General features: G+C 42.9%; 2 protein-coding genes across 3 annotated transcripts in view; both read left to right on the plus strand.

Moving 5' to 3' along the window:
* AMIGO3 (adhesion molecule with Ig like domain 3) overlaps window positions 1-17,151 on the plus strand; it is a 455,802-nt gene that overhangs the window by 240,339 nt on the left and 198,312 nt on the right. The window lies entirely within an intron of this gene.
* Window positions 378-16,929, plus strand: NICN1 (nicolin 1, tubulin polyglutamylase complex subunit). 2 transcript variants are annotated; one of them, XM_063427459.1, is made up of 7 exons: window positions 378-539; window positions 1,559-1,719; window positions 5,058-5,246; window positions 12,729-12,842; window positions 14,303-14,374; window positions 15,131-15,235; window positions 16,204-16,929. In XM_063427459.1, exons 2-7 carry the CDS (start codon window positions 1,588-1,590, stop codon window positions 16,243-16,245), a joined length of 654 nt encoding a protein of 217 aa, XP_063283529.1. In that variant the 5' UTR covers window positions 378-539; window positions 1,559-1,587; the 3' UTR covers window positions 16,246-16,929. The 2 variants fall into 2 exon arrangements, with proteins under 2 accessions (XP_063283529.1, XP_063283530.1); XM_063427460.1 differs by lacking the exon at window positions 378-539 and adding an exon at window positions 1,350-1,423.

A 17,151-nucleotide genomic window follows, 5' to 3' on the forward strand; every position in this document is an offset into this window, starting at 1 on the left:
CAACTATACAGGGTTCCGAATTTTAACATGTATGAAAAAAATTGTGAAGAAATATAATTTGCTGCAGGTGTATTTAGAGATGAGAGGTAAATCTTTCCAAATGGAAAATATTCTGTTTCTTCTAAGCATTGTTGCAATATACAACTGTTACTCTACTTACATTCTGGCCAAAGCAGTGTAATATGTGTGACATATATTGAAACACAGAATAAAACAGCAGTCTGTATATTGGGTGCATACCATAGACATTTGTCTCTTGTGTTTAGAACTCTTGACAAGTGTGTATGGCCTCTCCCACTATATTGTGCAGCTTGTATCTCCATAGAAATGGAAGCAAAACATGTCAGCTGACTTTCAGCCATGTTTATTGAGGGCAAATGAATGATGCTTGCTTTCTTAACGTATACAGAGATGTGGGTGTCCTTTTCATTGTATCCTACGGATGACATATTTGATCAGGGAAAAATCTAATTGTTTCATCAGGAAAGGGAGCAGTATGGAAAGAAACTAAAATATATCAGGAAAGGTTCATTAAGCAGGTGGGTGCAATTCTGTCTGTTTAAAATTATAAGCAAATGTTTATTGAAAATAATATCGTGTACCCCTCCTATACAGAGCTAAAGGCATTTTATTAACTAATATGAAATATATTTTATTGCATATGTAACAGTAGAAGGACTTTTCTTCTTTCCACTGATTTTGTTTTATTAATATGCTTAGTCCTGCAATATTAATTTATCCCAGGGGGTTCTTGGTGCAAATGATTTTGCTGAGAATAATTATGGGGGTTGTGCATTAATCTGTGAAACGTGGTTAAAACCCAAAATAGCATATCTGGAAACATAGCCAAATTGAGGCATTTTTTTAAAAAATGGCTATCGTGGTTTATATTTAGTAATTTCCAATTACATTCTATCAGTCTCCTGAAGACACTCTTTTACATTTAGTCATACAAATCATATCTGTCTGTTTCCACAACCTGGTTTTCTTTAGAACCAGAAAGAGAAATAATGTAAACCTACAAAATCAAAAGGCAAAGCAGTTACATGTTAGAAACCCCAACCGTCTTATCCTTGGGATTAGTCTTGTTATCTCATCTTAGATACAAATGTGATAGTTACATTAAGCCTTTAGGAAACTTTGGCATCTCTATCTTTTATTAACATACAAAATTAAACCCTGCACTCAAACTCCCACTACTCCTGGACAGCAGCAATGATTATAGTACACACCAGCCCCAATACATACAATTTAAAAAAAAAAGGTTACTTGCGCACTATCCCAAATCCTTATGCCCATTTAAACAACTGGAGGCTATTTTAGTTTCACTTCAATGGCCATTTAAGTGTAAGCTTACTTGCCACGTCAAGCCAAAACCTCTAAGATATATCCTCGGCTAAGAATTCACCTTGCCGTCTACCAAGTAAAATTCTCTAATGAGACCGAGAAGGGTTTATATCTAAACCCCTACACATTTATCAACTCTTAGGAACACATGGGGTGGGTGTCAACACTGTAACAATACTACGTAATACAAAAACTTTTATTGCTTTTGCAGACTGCAGCCCCCATTTTGATTCAACTGACATGGAGTTAGAATCTGTCCCATGCACTGTTAGATCTCCTGTCCCTCTTCAAGTTGGAGATGTGAAGACTGAGCAGGCCAGGCCTGGTGTATATGTCATCGATGTCGCGTTTCCCAAAACTCAGACTGTTGATGTAAGTACATAATTGTGCTGACAGTGGCTACTTTGATTTAAGGTGGTGACTGCGCTATGTTTTAGCTAATCCACATACCTGGGATCTCTATACCAATGGGGATCTGGGTGCAGTGGCCCTGTCGTTTTCATCTTGCGATGTAAAACATTCAATTTCGTAGCTAAACACACCTCAACTGGCTGTCTTCCTACCTACATGATGCTTCAGCTCTTATGACTGAGTTAGACTTGGTTCTGTGACGTTTGACATCTTCACACATTGTATGAGGACTTCAAACATCCTCTAAGTCTAATGCTCCTGTTAGGGAAGCACTGGGCGTGAATGCATGTGCTTCTTGTGCACAATGCTTCTGTATTAGAAGCATTGGCTTGGAGGAGAAGCAGAAGAGGCAACATTCTTTATGAAGATGTCATGGGAGGCAGAGCAAACAAAAGTAGGAATCCACACTCTTATCTGGTCCAAGCTTGAAAAAGATCTCAGTTGAGACCCAAACGTTGCATGGTTTTTTTTTCAGATTTTTTTTATAAAACTGCTGCATACGTTATCCTGAGTGCATGGACTACATTTTTACCATGGGAGGCAGTGCTGGCGGTTGCACAGAGTGAGTTTCGGTATTGGAAAAAGGGTAAATAAACCACCTTTTTAAAATGAAATCTTTGATTTACTTCAAAGTATTACATGAAACTATAATTATAAACTCCTAACCTACAATATAATCCACAAGCAATGCTGTATTAACCCTTCACCCCACAGCATTTAAACTCTGCATCTACAGAAATACCGCCACATTGTGATATAATTAACTACAAATATTGTGCATTAAAGGGACACAACGTTTGTAATTGGAGGTGTTATTCCTGTCTTAGTACTACTCAGGGCTCCCAATGAAATACTGCCAAAATGAGACCTAGGGCTTTTCAGGTCCCCACTCGGGACTGTACTGTGTGGAATAAAATGTCAGCAAATGTATAGATTGAAAGGACACTGGGTTTTAATTGATCCCTTTTTTTATTGCTTTATTTAAATTATACACTAAAATGTGGAAAGAAATTAATTTAAAAAATGTAAATTAACAATAATAAAAAAGATATGCAACTGAAAAGTTCCGGATACTGCTGCACTTGCACAGTCAAGACTAGGAAGAACCTCAACATATCAGGATCCTGACCTGTGGGGTCAGATGTTATTTCATGAATGTTAAACAGTAGTCACATTCATCTATTAAAGGGATAACGCTGTATTCCTGGCACTATAGCACCCTCTGCCTCCCCCTCCCTCATGCCCTCCCACCACTGTGGTGGTAAATAAAGGGTTAAAAAACATTCACTTACCTGATCCCAGCGCTGATGTCCCTCGGCGCTGGGTCATGGCTCACCCCATTGGAAAGCATTGAATTAATGCTTTCCTAGGGGGAAATAGCTGACGTTTGATGTCCTCATGCACAGCGTGAGGATGTCCAGCGTCATTTACCAGACCAAAAGTCTGTTTACATCCAAGAAGTGCCTCTAGTGGTTGTTTGGTAGACAGCCACTAGAGGCTGACTTTGTGCTGCAATGTAAACATTGCAGTTTCTCTAAAACCACATGTTTTACATTGCAGCACTAAGTGCAGTAGGGACACTGTACATAGAACACTTCAATGAGCTGAGGTGGTCTGGGTGCTAATAGTGTCCCTTTAACCCCTTAAGGACCAAACTTCTGGAATAAAAGGGAATCATGACATGTCACACATGTCATGTGTCCTTAAGGGGTTAAGGGGAACTGCTGTTTAAACAAACTTTTGCTGCTGTTGGTATAATAATAATAATAATAATAATAGCCTCATTCACATATTTGAAAATAGTGCTGTGTAGAGCAGCTGTAACTTGGGATCTATCCAAAAGCTAAATATGGGAGTAGAGCACTTCAAACAATTTGGACAGCAAAAAAGAAAGTAAAAATCCCTTATAGCAAAGGAGTGGAAATGTTATACCTTCGGTGATTTTTGCAAATTCTTGCAGTTAATATTAGTTCTGCGTGGGGCCAATGACCTGCTTGCACTATAAAGTATGCATTGATCATAGGTTGCTATGGTGCTTAGAATGTCCCTTTCAGAATGTACTTACATGACATTAGTTACCTGCTCTTGAACTCTTTAAATGGATAATGATAAGAGTGAGGATGCACACTGCAAATTTTATTATACAGCCAGGTCTCTTAGTGTTGTGGCCATGGCCTACGTGGTTTTCCTCACTGCTGTGGCATACCAGTAGCAAAGACCAAGAAGGCAAAAGAATGTAACGTTGAACAACTTTTCATAGTCTTTGCTAGCAATTATGCCAAAATGTATGGTTGAGCTTTTATGCCCTATAAAGTGACGGAAATTCATGTTTACCATGGCATGGGCAAAAATAAATGAATAGATAATTGGTAGATATCCCCCCATACAAAATATGCATGTTATTTGTTTGGATGTTTTCTTTGGGAGTATGCAAAATTTGCTTGCAATAGCTGCAGATCTAGTATCTGCAACTACTGCCTGCCCTAGCCCAGGCTTTCTGTGGCTATCCAATCACTGACTTCTTAATGATAATTAATTACAGCTTATTGAGAAGTCTTTGCAAGACACATGCTCTGATGAATTACTTGCCTCTTGAGTTGATGTCTATAGAGCTAAACTACCAGGTTGTAACAGGGATTGATAACCATGGAAGGTGGGCAATTTTCTATTTTTGTAAAATGAAAACAAGAGTACATGTTCTTCACACATAAAGCACCTAAGCAATCTTGGAGTGTTCCTTTAAATAAAGAAGTGCCAAGAGCATCCGCTATAAGCAGGGCTCGAGTCCTGCAGGAATGCGTGGGAACGGTGTTCCTGCACTTTTTTTCACAGCAGGAACGCCGTTCCCGTTGCTCCTGCAGGTACTAACCAGGGGGTGGCAAAAAATGCCACCCCTAAATTCCCCCCGTGTTCCCCATGTCATTGGGGGGCCACTTGATAGACCCCTCACCCCCATCCCCCCCGGGGGGTGGCTGTCTACCTGGCTCTGTCATATTCCGGCTCCCGGCATCAGTAGACAGCCTGCGCAGCGCAAGGGAGCAGATCAGAGAGAACACAGCTCCCTTGCGTCTGACAGGTAGACAGCTGCCAGCCCCACTGGACCCCAGGGACCGTTCCATGCCAGCTTTCCAGGTAGGGAGGCTGTGTGGACATTTGTAAATTTTAGAATAATGAATAATTTGTGTGTTTATCTGTGAGTATTTGGCATTAAGTTATTACCAATGGCCTTTATTATATATGTCTTTGAGAATGCAATGAGTAGCAAGGTGTTTTAACACAGTGTGACTGTCACCTCTAAGCTGCAGGAGATCACCTTTAAGAATTACTATACAGCATTTCTGACTATGCGGATCCAGCAGAGGAGACCTGCGGAGTCACGTGGAAACCCTCCTCCAGCGTGGTGCACCTGTATCAAGAATATGCGGCTGATGCCAAATCCTCATATGGAAGAGGGATCCCAAGACTATGTATCTATACAGAAGAACCAGGTGAGAGGCAAAAAAATTTAAGGGAAGTAATGAGTAATGTCTTATTCATGTATTTTATATAAAACAATACATTTTACAAATGGTGAGAATAGTGTTACTATTTTAGACTGAAGGAATTCAATACATGCAGTTGAAACACAATGTGAAGATATTTAAAATAGTCTTATAGACCGGCCCACCCCCAGACACACACACACACACACACATACACTTACACTCCAGAGCATAATTAACTATAAGATGACTTTGATAAGACATGGAGCTTAGGAAGCCCAAATTTGCTTGGCCCCATTAGCCATCTCTATTTAAAAAATGAAAGTGGGTTACAAACCTTTGGCTTATATTATATTATATTATATTCTGCTCCACACCCATCACTCAAGTGCAGCTCGCCCACACACAACTTCCATCATGAACATTCAGCCCCAAATTTCCATTACTGACCTATTGTACCTGGACACCTGCACACAATTCCAATCACCACTAGCAGCTACATAGACACATAACTGACTCCGCACAAGAGAAACACTGCAGAATGCTAATGGAGGGTGAAAAAATATAAATTAGTGAGAGAATAGGGAGGGTGAAGTTAGGAAGAAAAAGGCTGATTGAGAACGAAAGAGTACAGGTGTGTGTTATATTCAGTGTAGTCTGGAGATAGACTGTGTGATCTAAAGGTGGTGAAATTAAACTGAGGGACAGTGGACTAAATTATCTGCCACATAGATGTTGAATCACTTTGTTTATGCAGCCCTAGCCACACCTCCCTGCATGTGATTCACACAGGCTCCATACACACATCCTCAAAGGAGACTGAAATTTTTAGCTTCCCTTACTGCATAATGTATTTAAAGCGACACGCCATACTCCTAAAGCACTTCAGCATCTTCTTTCTTTTTCATTTGTAGAGTGTGTTCTTTCTTTTTACAAAATTAGTGTAGATTTCAATAGAAATTTCGCACTTTTATAAATTAACCTTGTTATGTCCCCATGGCTGTCAGACAACCAGTCCTCTTACTTCCTGGTTTGTTTAGCTCAGTTGAACTAAACTCAAGCGGGAGGCAATTGCCCAGATCACCTGCCTTGCAAATATTTCTAATTGAGCTGCATTGGTAAGTCTGTAATTGGACAGCCACAGACAGTGCGGGGTGTGTTAGAAAAGCAGGGCTTGCAAAATAATTAAATTCATGCATCCTTTCACCTATTAGACAGCTATTATTTATTTTTTATTTGGACAGGCGAGAAAATGTAAACAGAAACACAAAAATGTAACTCCTAAATGGCAGAGAATTGAGCACCAAGACTGCAGAGGCATGACATGTACACTAGAACTCATTCACTAAGCTAAAGTTAGTGTCCCTTTAACACTATATTGTACATTCTATTATAATTAAACAAATAAATAAATGTAAAAAAGACTGTTTAAAACTAGCTAACATAGATAAGTTAGGGGAAAAAGAGATATAAAAACACTAAAAAGATAATGAGAGAAACAAAGTGAGGTAGAAAACTTGCATAGAGATAAACTAACAAAATGGGTGGAAACAAGAGCCTGAAAGTGGACTACCCAATGGAAGAGTTTCTAGCTAGTGTGGCAAAAATCCTTGATTCTCACCCGTTGTTCTGAAAAGTTCATAAATCCTTTGACCTTTCATGACACCTGTAATTAGATTTCTCATAGAATAGGATTTTATTAAAGACACGGAGGCTCCTATTATGCATAACTCTTTCTTTATTTCCTCAGCAGCAAAGATAGAGGAATATGAATATTGTAAAAAATGAAGAAAAAACAGTATAGATACACAGGCAACCAATCACATAACAGAGGAAGTGAGTATATAAGGCCTGTGTTTCCCACAATCCCCCTCTTTCTTTGCTGCTTCCTCAGATCAGCTAAGTATTTTACCTTGCTCTACATATTCTCAGCAATTATTGATTTTATTGAATTTTATTGCTGTTTGCACTTTGCTCGTTTGTTTGTGTATTTAACATTTTCTCTCCTGGTGTGCCTAGTGGGTTTCCCATCCCTCTATTACTAATTTTCTCCGCGGAGGGGATTTTCCTCCTTACTTCCCCTGCGGTTGTTTTTTCCCTGCTGGGTGCTCGCTCGCTATCTTTCCACGGGCGGCTGCTTGCCGCGGTCTGTCTGTTCCGACCGCGGCTGCATGTCTCTCGCCCTCTCTGCACACGTGCCGCGGGGACAGGGTGCACGCGCCCCTTCCCCCAGTAGGTCCGGACCGCGGAAGCTATCCGCCGGCCTCCTCGTGCGGCGGCCATTTTGGAGGCGGAGCTCACTCGCGGCCGACACCACTGTTTTTCTGCGGCTCGAGGTCTGCCTGCTGTCCGCCTCTGCCGTTCCCTGGGTCCCCTGGCACACCTAACAGCATCTTTCTCTGTTCTCGTTGGGTTACTCAACCCTGTTTGCTCTACATACCTTTTCAACGTCACCTGTGAGTAATTGTTACCATTATGGAAGACAAGGATGAAGGGCAAGTAGGCCCTACTGGCACCTTTTCTCAGGATGCTCCAGAGGGTAATATAGCTTCCCAAGAATTCCATGCCCTCTTGGACGCCACTATGGCTTCATCCTTGCAAAAGGCCTTTGCCTCTGCCATGGGAGCGGTGTCCACATCGTTTTCCCAATCTCTGCAGAGTATGCTTTTGCCCTCGTTGGCGGCTCCCTCCCCCCTGGGTGATGGGACCCCCCCGCCTGCCCCCGCCATGCCTGGGGCCCGTAAGGCAAGGGCTAAGGCTAAACACGTCAGCTCCCACTCCCCGATGCAGGCTATGCCTGCCATGATGGACCCGCTTGACGCGGTCACAGACAGCGCGCTTACCACGCGCAAAAGAGCCCCTGGCCGGGCTAAAAAGGCTAGATTATGGAAACGGGCTAGAGCCCTCAATGATATGTCGGATTCCGACAGGAGTGTGGAGAATGAGTCTGACGCTATGGAGTATGACTCCTATGATGAGGATGGCTCGGAAGAGGATTTGCCCCCTACGGGCGTAACCCCCTCGGGTTCCTCTACCGTTACTAAGGGCCTCGTTCAGGACCCCGCTGGGGATAGTAAAACGCTATTTGACCCTCAGGGTAACCCCCTGTTCGACCCCGACGACCTCCGCCATCCCCGGTCGGCTGAATGGGTTCCCCCAGAACACATAGCCCAGTATGTGGCCAGACGCATGCGTACCCCCCTGTCTAAGGAAGGTCGCAATAAGCTGCGGGCGGAATGCCCCAGGCCTTCCCTCCCGGGCTCGGCCTGCAAGACTCCCGATATTGACCCCCAAATTGCCCAGTTCCTGAATAAATCAGGCTGGAAATCCAAAAAGGGCCTAGACTACTCCCTAAAGGGCTGTCAGGACAAGATATTGGATACCCTGGGCCCACTTACAAAGCTCTACGAACTGCTGGACGCCACTAGAACTGGCGATTCGGTTTTAGACATGGATGTAGCCATCGGTTGGGTACAAAGGGCTATATGCCTGGTGGGGAACGCTAGTACCGCCATGTCCTCTGAGAGGCGCAAGGCAATTCTCCTCAAAATTGACCCGAAATTGGCTGCCATGACGGTAGCGGAGCCGGGCCCTTCCGAAGAAGGGGCCCTGTTCGGTAATTCTTTCGTTAAGGACCTGGGGTCCTACGTTAAAACCTTTACGGCCATAGACAAGGCTCAGACGAACATGAAGCGCATGTTCGCGCCCAAGGTTTTTGGAGGGGCCGGGCGTAGCAGGAACCGTCCACCCGGCCGTGGTTACCGAGGCTCATTCCGTACCTCCAGAGGTTCCTTTTTCCCGTCCCGGGGATTTCAGGACTCGAAAACGCCTCCTTTCTTCCCGGCCAGAGGGAGATCTTGGGGCTCCAGAAACCCCCGCGGTGCCGCTTCGGGCAGACGCCCTTATGGTGAGTACCCTTTCTTCCCCTATCGCTCACGGGCGGGTAGCGGGGAGGCTGGCTCTGTTCCACCAAGAGTGGACATGTATCACTTCGGACGCTTGGGTCCTACAATGTGTGACAGGTTATCACCTGGATTTAGTCTCTCTACCTGTCCAATCTTATGTCCCCAGGGAACTGTCTCTTCCCCCAGATCAGGACAGGATGATCTCCGCGGAGGTCGAGGAGATGTTGTCCAAAGGCGCCATAGAAGAATTGCCGTTCGCCGCCCCAGGCTTTACGAGCAATCTCTTCCTGGTACCGAAAAAAGGGGGCGGAGTTCGTCCAGTGATAAACCTCCGCCCTCTCAACGCGTTCCTCCGCTACCAACATTTTCAGATGGAAGGTATCCACTGCCTCAGGGACCTCCTTCGACAGTCAGACTGGCTGGCCAAGTTGGACCTGAAGGACGCATATTTCACGGTCCCGATAGCGGTGGACTTCAGAGACTACTTACACTTCACCTGGCACGGAAGGCGGTGGCGCTTTACCTGCCTACCGTTTGGCCTCTCCTCGGCTCCTTGGTGTTTCACCAAGATCATGAAGCCTGTAATGGAGTTCCTCCGCACCCGTGGAGTGCGGTTGATCATTTACCTGGACGACATTCTAATCATGTCCCAGTCCAGAGACCATCTCCTGGTACATCTGAGGTGGACGATCGATCTGCTTCAGAACCTGGGTTTCATGGTCAACTGGGACAAATCAGTCCTGGAACCCGCTCAATCGATGGAATTTTTGGGTTTCAAGGTGGACTCCGTCCGCCAGTTTCTATACCTACCGGACTCGAAAGTGAAGGCAATTCGGAAGGAGTTGCGACGGGCTCTTCGTGTATCAGACCTGTCCATCAGGCATTTGGCACGGATTATTGGCCTCCTTGCGGCCTCCATACAAGCAATATTCCCGGGCCCGCTACATTATCGTGCCCTCCAGAGGCTCAAAGGTTCACACCTCCGGTCGGGTCATTCCTACGAATCTCGGGTACGGCTGGACGAGGAGTCCAGGGACGAGCTGGCGTGGTGGCTAGCACACATGGAGGCATGGAACGGAAGGGCCATCTTCGGTTCTGTCCCGGACGTGGTGATCGAATCGGATGCCAGCTTACACGGCTGGGGTGCTCGCTGTGGCAGCGTTTCCACCGGAGGCAGATGGTCCGAGATAGAGAGATCCCTGCACATCAATTGCCTGGAACTCTTGGCAGGGGCATTCGCGATTCGCAGTCTTACCCCAAGACGAGCGAACTGCTGCGTTCTCCTCAAGATGGACAACGTTTCGGCAGTACGCTATATAAACCATCTCGGGGGCACCAAATCCAGGATGTTAGCCCTGTTGGCAAAGGATTTTTGGCATTTTTGCCTTTCCAACAATGTCTCAGTGACAGCGGAACACATTCCGGGTCTAGACAATTCGGACGCGGATTGGAACTCCAGACATTTGAGAGACTCGGGAGACTGGCACTTGCACGTTTCGGTATTCCAAAGCTTAGACAAGCTGTGGGGACGGTTCAGGATGGACTTGTTCGCGTCCCGTCTGAACACTCAACTGCCGGAGTTTTACAGCTGGAGGCCGGACCCGGCGGCTGTGGCGACAGACGCATTTCTCCAAGACTGGCCATCGGGATGCCTGTATGCGTTTCCACCGTTCAACATGATTGCCCGAACGATATCGAAGTTGGCTCGCCACGATTGTTGCCTGGCACTGGTCACTCCTCTGTGGAGGTCACGGCCTTGGTTCCCACGCCTGTTGGAGTTGTCGATAGACTACCCCCGTTTGATTCCGAGCTTCCCGGATCTACTTCTGGACCCGGACGGGAACTCGCACGGTCTGGTGCTCCTGCAGCAACTACCTCTGGTAGCGTGGCTCCTTTCAGGGGAACCTGGACTGTCCCGGACGTTCCGAGGTCAACTCTCCTGCTCCTCGATAACGCCTGGGCTCCCGGTACAAGATCAGCCTACCGGGCTTCATGGAAATCATGGTCTAATTGGTGCATGGAACGGGCAATGGATCCCGTATCTGCCCCTCTCCATCTGATCCTGGAGTTCCTCACGTTGTTATTTGATGCGGGCAAGGCATACCGCACGATCAACCTTTTCCGCTCGGCGATTTCGGCCGGCCATAGTGGCCTAGATGGTTCGCCTGTCGGCAGGCATCCCTTTGTATGTCGTCTCCTCAAGGGTATCCGCCTCGCTCGCCCTCCTAGAGCCCGTTTCTCGGTCTTCTGGGACGTCAACATCATGTTACAGTTCCTCTCTTCATGGTACCCTAATCATGGGCTGAGCCTCAAACAATTGTCCTCAAAACTAGTGATGCTTCTCTGTTTAGTATCGTGTAAAAGAGTGTCTGATGTTAGAGCCCTGGATTGGGACGCTATTGCTTTTACCCCAGAAGGTGTCGCTTTCAACATATCCAGAAGGACAAAATCGGCATCCAAATCGTTCGTGTACCCTAGGTTCCCAGAGTGTCCGGCTCTTTGCCCGGTTGATTGCCTGAAGGCATATCTGGATGCTACCCAATCTATCCGCTCCTTGGACCTACATCCTTTATTCGTGTCTTTTAAAGCGCCTCATCGACCTGTGTCAACTCCGACCCTGGCGCGTTGGGTGCGCTGGCTTTTGTCTTCAGCGGGTATTGACACTTCGGTTTTTACGCCTCACTCCGTTCGAGGTGCCATGGCCTCAAAGGCGTCCGCGGTCGGCTGTCGACTGGAGGACATCATGCGTGCAGCGGACTGGTCTAGGGAATCGACCTTCCGCAACTTCTATTTCAGACCTATTGAACATATCGCATCTCAAGTGATAGCACAGCTTTAAACTTGCATAATAGGAGCCTCCGTGTCTTTAATAAAATTCCCAGATTTTACTATTAACATGACGTAAAGTCATGATTTTATTAAAGACACGGAGGCGAGTATTATTCCCTCCCACCCTCCCGAGGTGAGTTTTTGGGATGAGATGCTATTGGATTTCTTTGGGTAAGTTCAATTCGGTCTGCCTTTGTTGTGATTTACGCATGTCACTTATATGTTATATTAATGATTTTCATTATGTTTTTCAGATCCCAGTTTTCTATGATTGGAGATATCGACATTGTGTTTTGATTCAAGTTTCTCTCATTGATTTGCCTACAGTTTGTTTTGGTAAGTCTACAGTTTGGAGTTTGGATATTACCATATTTCTCTCTCTCTCTTTTAGCTTGATGTTATCGGTTGGTTGCCATTTACTGTTCTGGACAAGTTGGATTTCGTTCTTCTTACCTGATCTTCGGTTTTCGCAAGAAAGAGGGGGATTGTGGGAAACACAGGCCTTATATACTCACTTCCTCTGTTATGTGATTGGTTGCCTGTGTATCTATACTGTTTTTTCTTCATTTTTTACAATATTCATATTCCTCTATCTTTGCTGCTGAGGAAATAAAGAAAGAGTTATGCATAATACTCGCCTCCGTGTCTTTAATAAAATCATGACTTTACGTCATGTTAATAGTAAAATCTGGGAATTTACACTTATTTATTTGTTTTGTTTTTGAGGTTTTTTTTATGTTTTTGTTTTTTTCAGATGCTCTGCAACACAGATCATGTCATAGCAATTCGCCTGATTTTACGACAACCGTCACCTGTTTGGCTAAACTTTACTGTTGAAGATTTGCAGATCAATCCTCCAGGGAAGCAAGTATGGAACCGTATCTATTTAAATACAAATTTAAAAAGTCCACCTAAGATTTATAGTCCCTATATTTGATTGTCTTTGGGCAATGTCGTCCTAAGTTTATTTTCTCTCCTACCTAAAGCCCAATCCTTCTTTGTGGTTCAGCTAACACAGAATGATGAAGTTCACTTCTATATTAGCCTTTCCACAGTCAGACATGCTAATGCAAAAGTTCACAACTGCATTAGCAAAACAGCAGCAGAGGAGCTGGACTGTACTTGCCAGGAAAACCAGATATTCTCTCAAAGAACTCAAGATGCTTTGCACCATAACCACTAGGATAAGCTGTAGTCGTTATGGTACATAGAGTACCTCTTTATACAATATATAATTTATCATAAATATACAGTGAATTATAAAGATAAATTGTATACTGCGTTACTTAGGAGTGATATCCTTAACCATTCTCCAATAATGTCAACAATGCAGTGATTGACTGTTTCTCCTGGATCTGCCAGTATTGTTTCAGATTTGAGCTTCTGTCCTAGAATACCTTCCTGGTGTTCCATATCTGGAAACACTGGGTAAATGTCCTCAGTTAGCACAGTATGAGCACATCATTAGACTTGCTTGGACTGTGCAGAGTGCTGTCAGAGCATTGAGTACGTGCACAGAGCACTTGCGAAGTGCTCTGCACATAGACTGCCCAGAGTAGCATCAGCAATAGCAGATGTCACAACAGACCGACATTAACCATTTTATTCTCCTTGTTCCCTTTCTTATCCACCCATCCCCGGTCCATTGTTGGGTGGTATGGGTACAGTGTCACACCTACCCCATGGTCACTCTAATTTTATCAGTTGCCTCCTGCCAGATTACCCGTGCTTGGAAGGTAAATTGACACATCTTAAAGAGGGTATACCTAGTTTATGCTGGCACACTGGCTGCATTGCTAGCACGATGTTTCAATGGATTCTAAAGTTCTTTAAAGTGTTGCACTTTTCAACGTGGCATATTACTTGAGGATGAGAAAAGAGATTACACAAATCCATTCATGTTTAATTGTACACATAGTTCTAATCAGAAAAAGGCACACAAACAAAGATTTCAGTTTCAAAGAGGAAAGGTCCCAGAAGTAATCATTGATGTCGATCTAAATTGGAGACACTGCCCCATGCACCCTGATCTGAGCAAAAATGTGGCTATGTTAATTTAAACACACTAGAAAAAAAAAGGCTATATCAACATCAATGTATATCCAAGCTTTAAAAATAAAACTTTAAAAGAACACTATAGGAGTACAACCACTAGAGGGGTGTTAAACCGGCAGTGAAAACATTGGCATTCCTGCAAAACAACAATGTTTTCAGTTGCAGGGGTATAGCACCAAGACTACTTCATTAAGATGAATTTTTTTGGGTGCCATATGTATTCTCTTTAACTGTTAAAATAGGTAGAATAATACAAAGTTTTCTGAATTTCAGAGTCCGCAGAAAGGGTTTTCCTGGTTGTTGTCTCAACTACCGCCTAAGGAACAACTTCAGAGCTTACAGAAGGTAAGAACTGGGCTGTTCAAGAAGTAAGAAAATATATAATTATACTACTGTTGTGCATCACCTGCATATATCAAATTGGACTTTTGAAAGACCCCCGTGGGCACAGAAACTCAATAAATCATGTTTTTACAAATATCCCAGAGTTCCCAGCTTGACATTCAACTGAACACATATGGGCATTGTATTTCCGACTTGACTATGCATTTTTTCTGGTACCTTTAGCAATGGGTCCTGTTTTCTACATGGATTTTTTAAAACCATAATATGGGTAGGGATCCAAAAGGACCAGTAACCAGAAACAGGTGAATTTCCACTTGCCATTTGAGAGTGAAATTAATCCCTGGTGGGCAGACTATGTCATGTTTATATATTGCTTCCAAGGTTACTGCCATGTATATTACTTGCAAACTTGGCAAAAAAAATGGTTATGAACAACTGCTCCTAAGGTTACCATGTATACTGCTTGGGTTATTGCTGTTGTTTCTTTTCATAGACCATTCCTTCCCAAAATGCAGAATTGTTGGCTATTATTTACTTCAGTTTATTGGGTGCTTCTTCAGCCATTAACCGAAATCTGCTATCTTTTTGAAATTTGGAATGCTATATCATAAAAATGGATATTATACCACCAGTACGGTAAATTCTCAGACAACCTGTATTATTCCACAATAGCACTGAAGAGACTTAGGATTATGTCTCAGTAGAGAGGTTCGATACACCAGCTCCAGCCCTAATGTTTACACTCTTGTTGTATAGGGGCTGCCAGATCCAGATAAAGTATCCAGCGAAGTGCAGCAGATGTGGGTGCTGACGGAAGTGATGAGGGCCAATCAGAACACTGCAAGCATTGGGAGATTTGATGTGAGTAAATTGTTCATTTTACTTCCTGATCAGGCATGGGCACACATCAACATCCACAGCCTTGTTTGTGCATTGCTATTTTGGACAGGCATACAAATTTATCAGCTGTCCATATCAGTTTGCCAATACCCTTACATGTAATGTATTAAAATTTTGTTAGAATTAAGAGTTCTGAAGCGGTGGAAGCCCCACCATATGTGGTGGCACAAAACATTTATGGCTTCAGTTTTACAAAACTACAAAAAGGAAGCTTAGATCTGTTTGCACCTTCACAGATCTCCCTCAGGGCTCTCCCACAATACAGAATTGTGAACATTGACAAAATAGATGGTTATGATAGCATATCATGCACTTTTCAGACTACACTGGAGCACTGCATACATGGATCCTTGCTTCATCTCCCTAATACACTAGGATAGAGGGCTATATTCTGCTATAAATGGTAGCCAACATACTCACTTACTATGTTATGCTGTGTATGAATGAAGGACTAGGTTTGCGACTACACTGATTAAAATGATTTTATTTTTTTTCAAACATGAAGAAATAAAAAATCCATGATATATTAACATAGCAGACTAATAAAATAGTGTATAGTGAGACAAAAACTATTTATCTGATGTATGATAGGTTTAAGGAAAATGTTGACAAAAGATTGACCAAGAAAGTAGATAAAATGCTGTGTGGAAATAAATCCTGAAAACAGAAGATCACTTGACATTGAACTACCTTGAATTATCACCACTCTCTAAATTAACATTTCTTTTCCAATACCTTTTGAAATCATAATTTCTGCTGTCTGATGAGATACACTTCATGTTCGCAAATTCATTATGACTAAAATAAGATCTTTTACTTTGAAGTATGCATTATTACAGTATTACCAGTTTTCCTACATAAGTTATCTGTTTAATGTGGTCTGTTAAAAGACTTTAAACTCTTAGTGTTTTTGTTTTTTTCCCCTCCAGGTTGATGGGTGTTATGAAATCAACCTTCTGTCATACTCTTAACATGCTGGACAACAAAATCTCGGAAACACGGGGAGTTAATACTTGGCTGTAGATGTACTACGAATTATCTTACCTCGAAGATCTAAACTGAAAAATTAGAACTACATCAGTAAAAATTATTTTTTTCTACAGTGCATGCAGTTATCTATTACAGTATCAGCATACAAAGTACCTGGAAAACTGCAGAAAGGTCAAGCAGATCCTACATGTAAAATACATCATAGAATTTAAGAAACAAGAAATTTTGTGATTTGTTGGAACCTCATCAGAATATATTTTCCAAATATAACTGCAGAGTTATCATGGCATACAATGTCCCACCTTGAACACTTAAGACCATTGAGGATTCCAGATACATATAGCCTTCAACTCTATATTTTGGAATATGACAATTGTTTTATTCTAATTTATGCATCTTGAACTGGAGAATGGCTAACATCTAAGTACTCACGCCCACCGTGTGGAATAAAAGAGGATTGGTGATATTCTGTTTGCATATGGAACAACTGAGGATATTTTGACTATGGAGTATACATCTCTGTTATGGCTTATTAAGATGCAAAATGATCTAACTCATCATGTTCTCTTTCTCCCTTTGAACTGAACTAAAAGCTCTGATAATAATATACATCCAGTACTTAAAACTGGGGAAATTTACTTATTATGTAGGCCTTTTTTTTATTATTATTATTTTTATTAAACACTGTTTAATCACAGGTGTTTAAAGTTATTAAAATGTAAAAACCTTTTTTTAAATTTTTTATTTATTAGTTATGTGCCTTACTGTGTATCATCTTATCAAGTAAAGCATTATTATAGAACGTGTGATACATGTTTGTAATTTCAATAGTTAATGCACATTGCCTAAATGACTTGCTATAAGGATCTGGAATACAAACCTGATTG

Source organism: Pelobates fuscus, chromosome 7, assembly GCF_036172605.1.
Source record: "Pelobates fuscus isolate aPelFus1 chromosome 7, aPelFus1.pri, whole genome shotgun sequence".
Taxonomy (NCBI): Eukaryota; Metazoa; Chordata; class Amphibia; order Anura; family Pelobatidae; genus Pelobates; species Pelobates fuscus.

Bases quoted from the DNA above. Each gene is read 5' to 3' on its own strand.
- NICN1 (XM_063427459.1), top strand. From the start codon at position 1,588: ATGGAGTTAGAATCTGTCCCATGCACTGTTAGATCTCCTGTCCCTCTT. The intron at 1,720-5,057 runs GTAAGTACATAA...GTCACCTCTAAG, and splicing joins CCAAAACTCAGACTGTTGAT to CTGCAGGAGATCACCTTTAA. The intron at 12,843-14,302 runs GTATGGAACCGT...TCTGAATTTCAG, and splicing joins TCAATCCTCCAGGGAAGCAA to AGTCCGCAGAAAGGGTTTTC.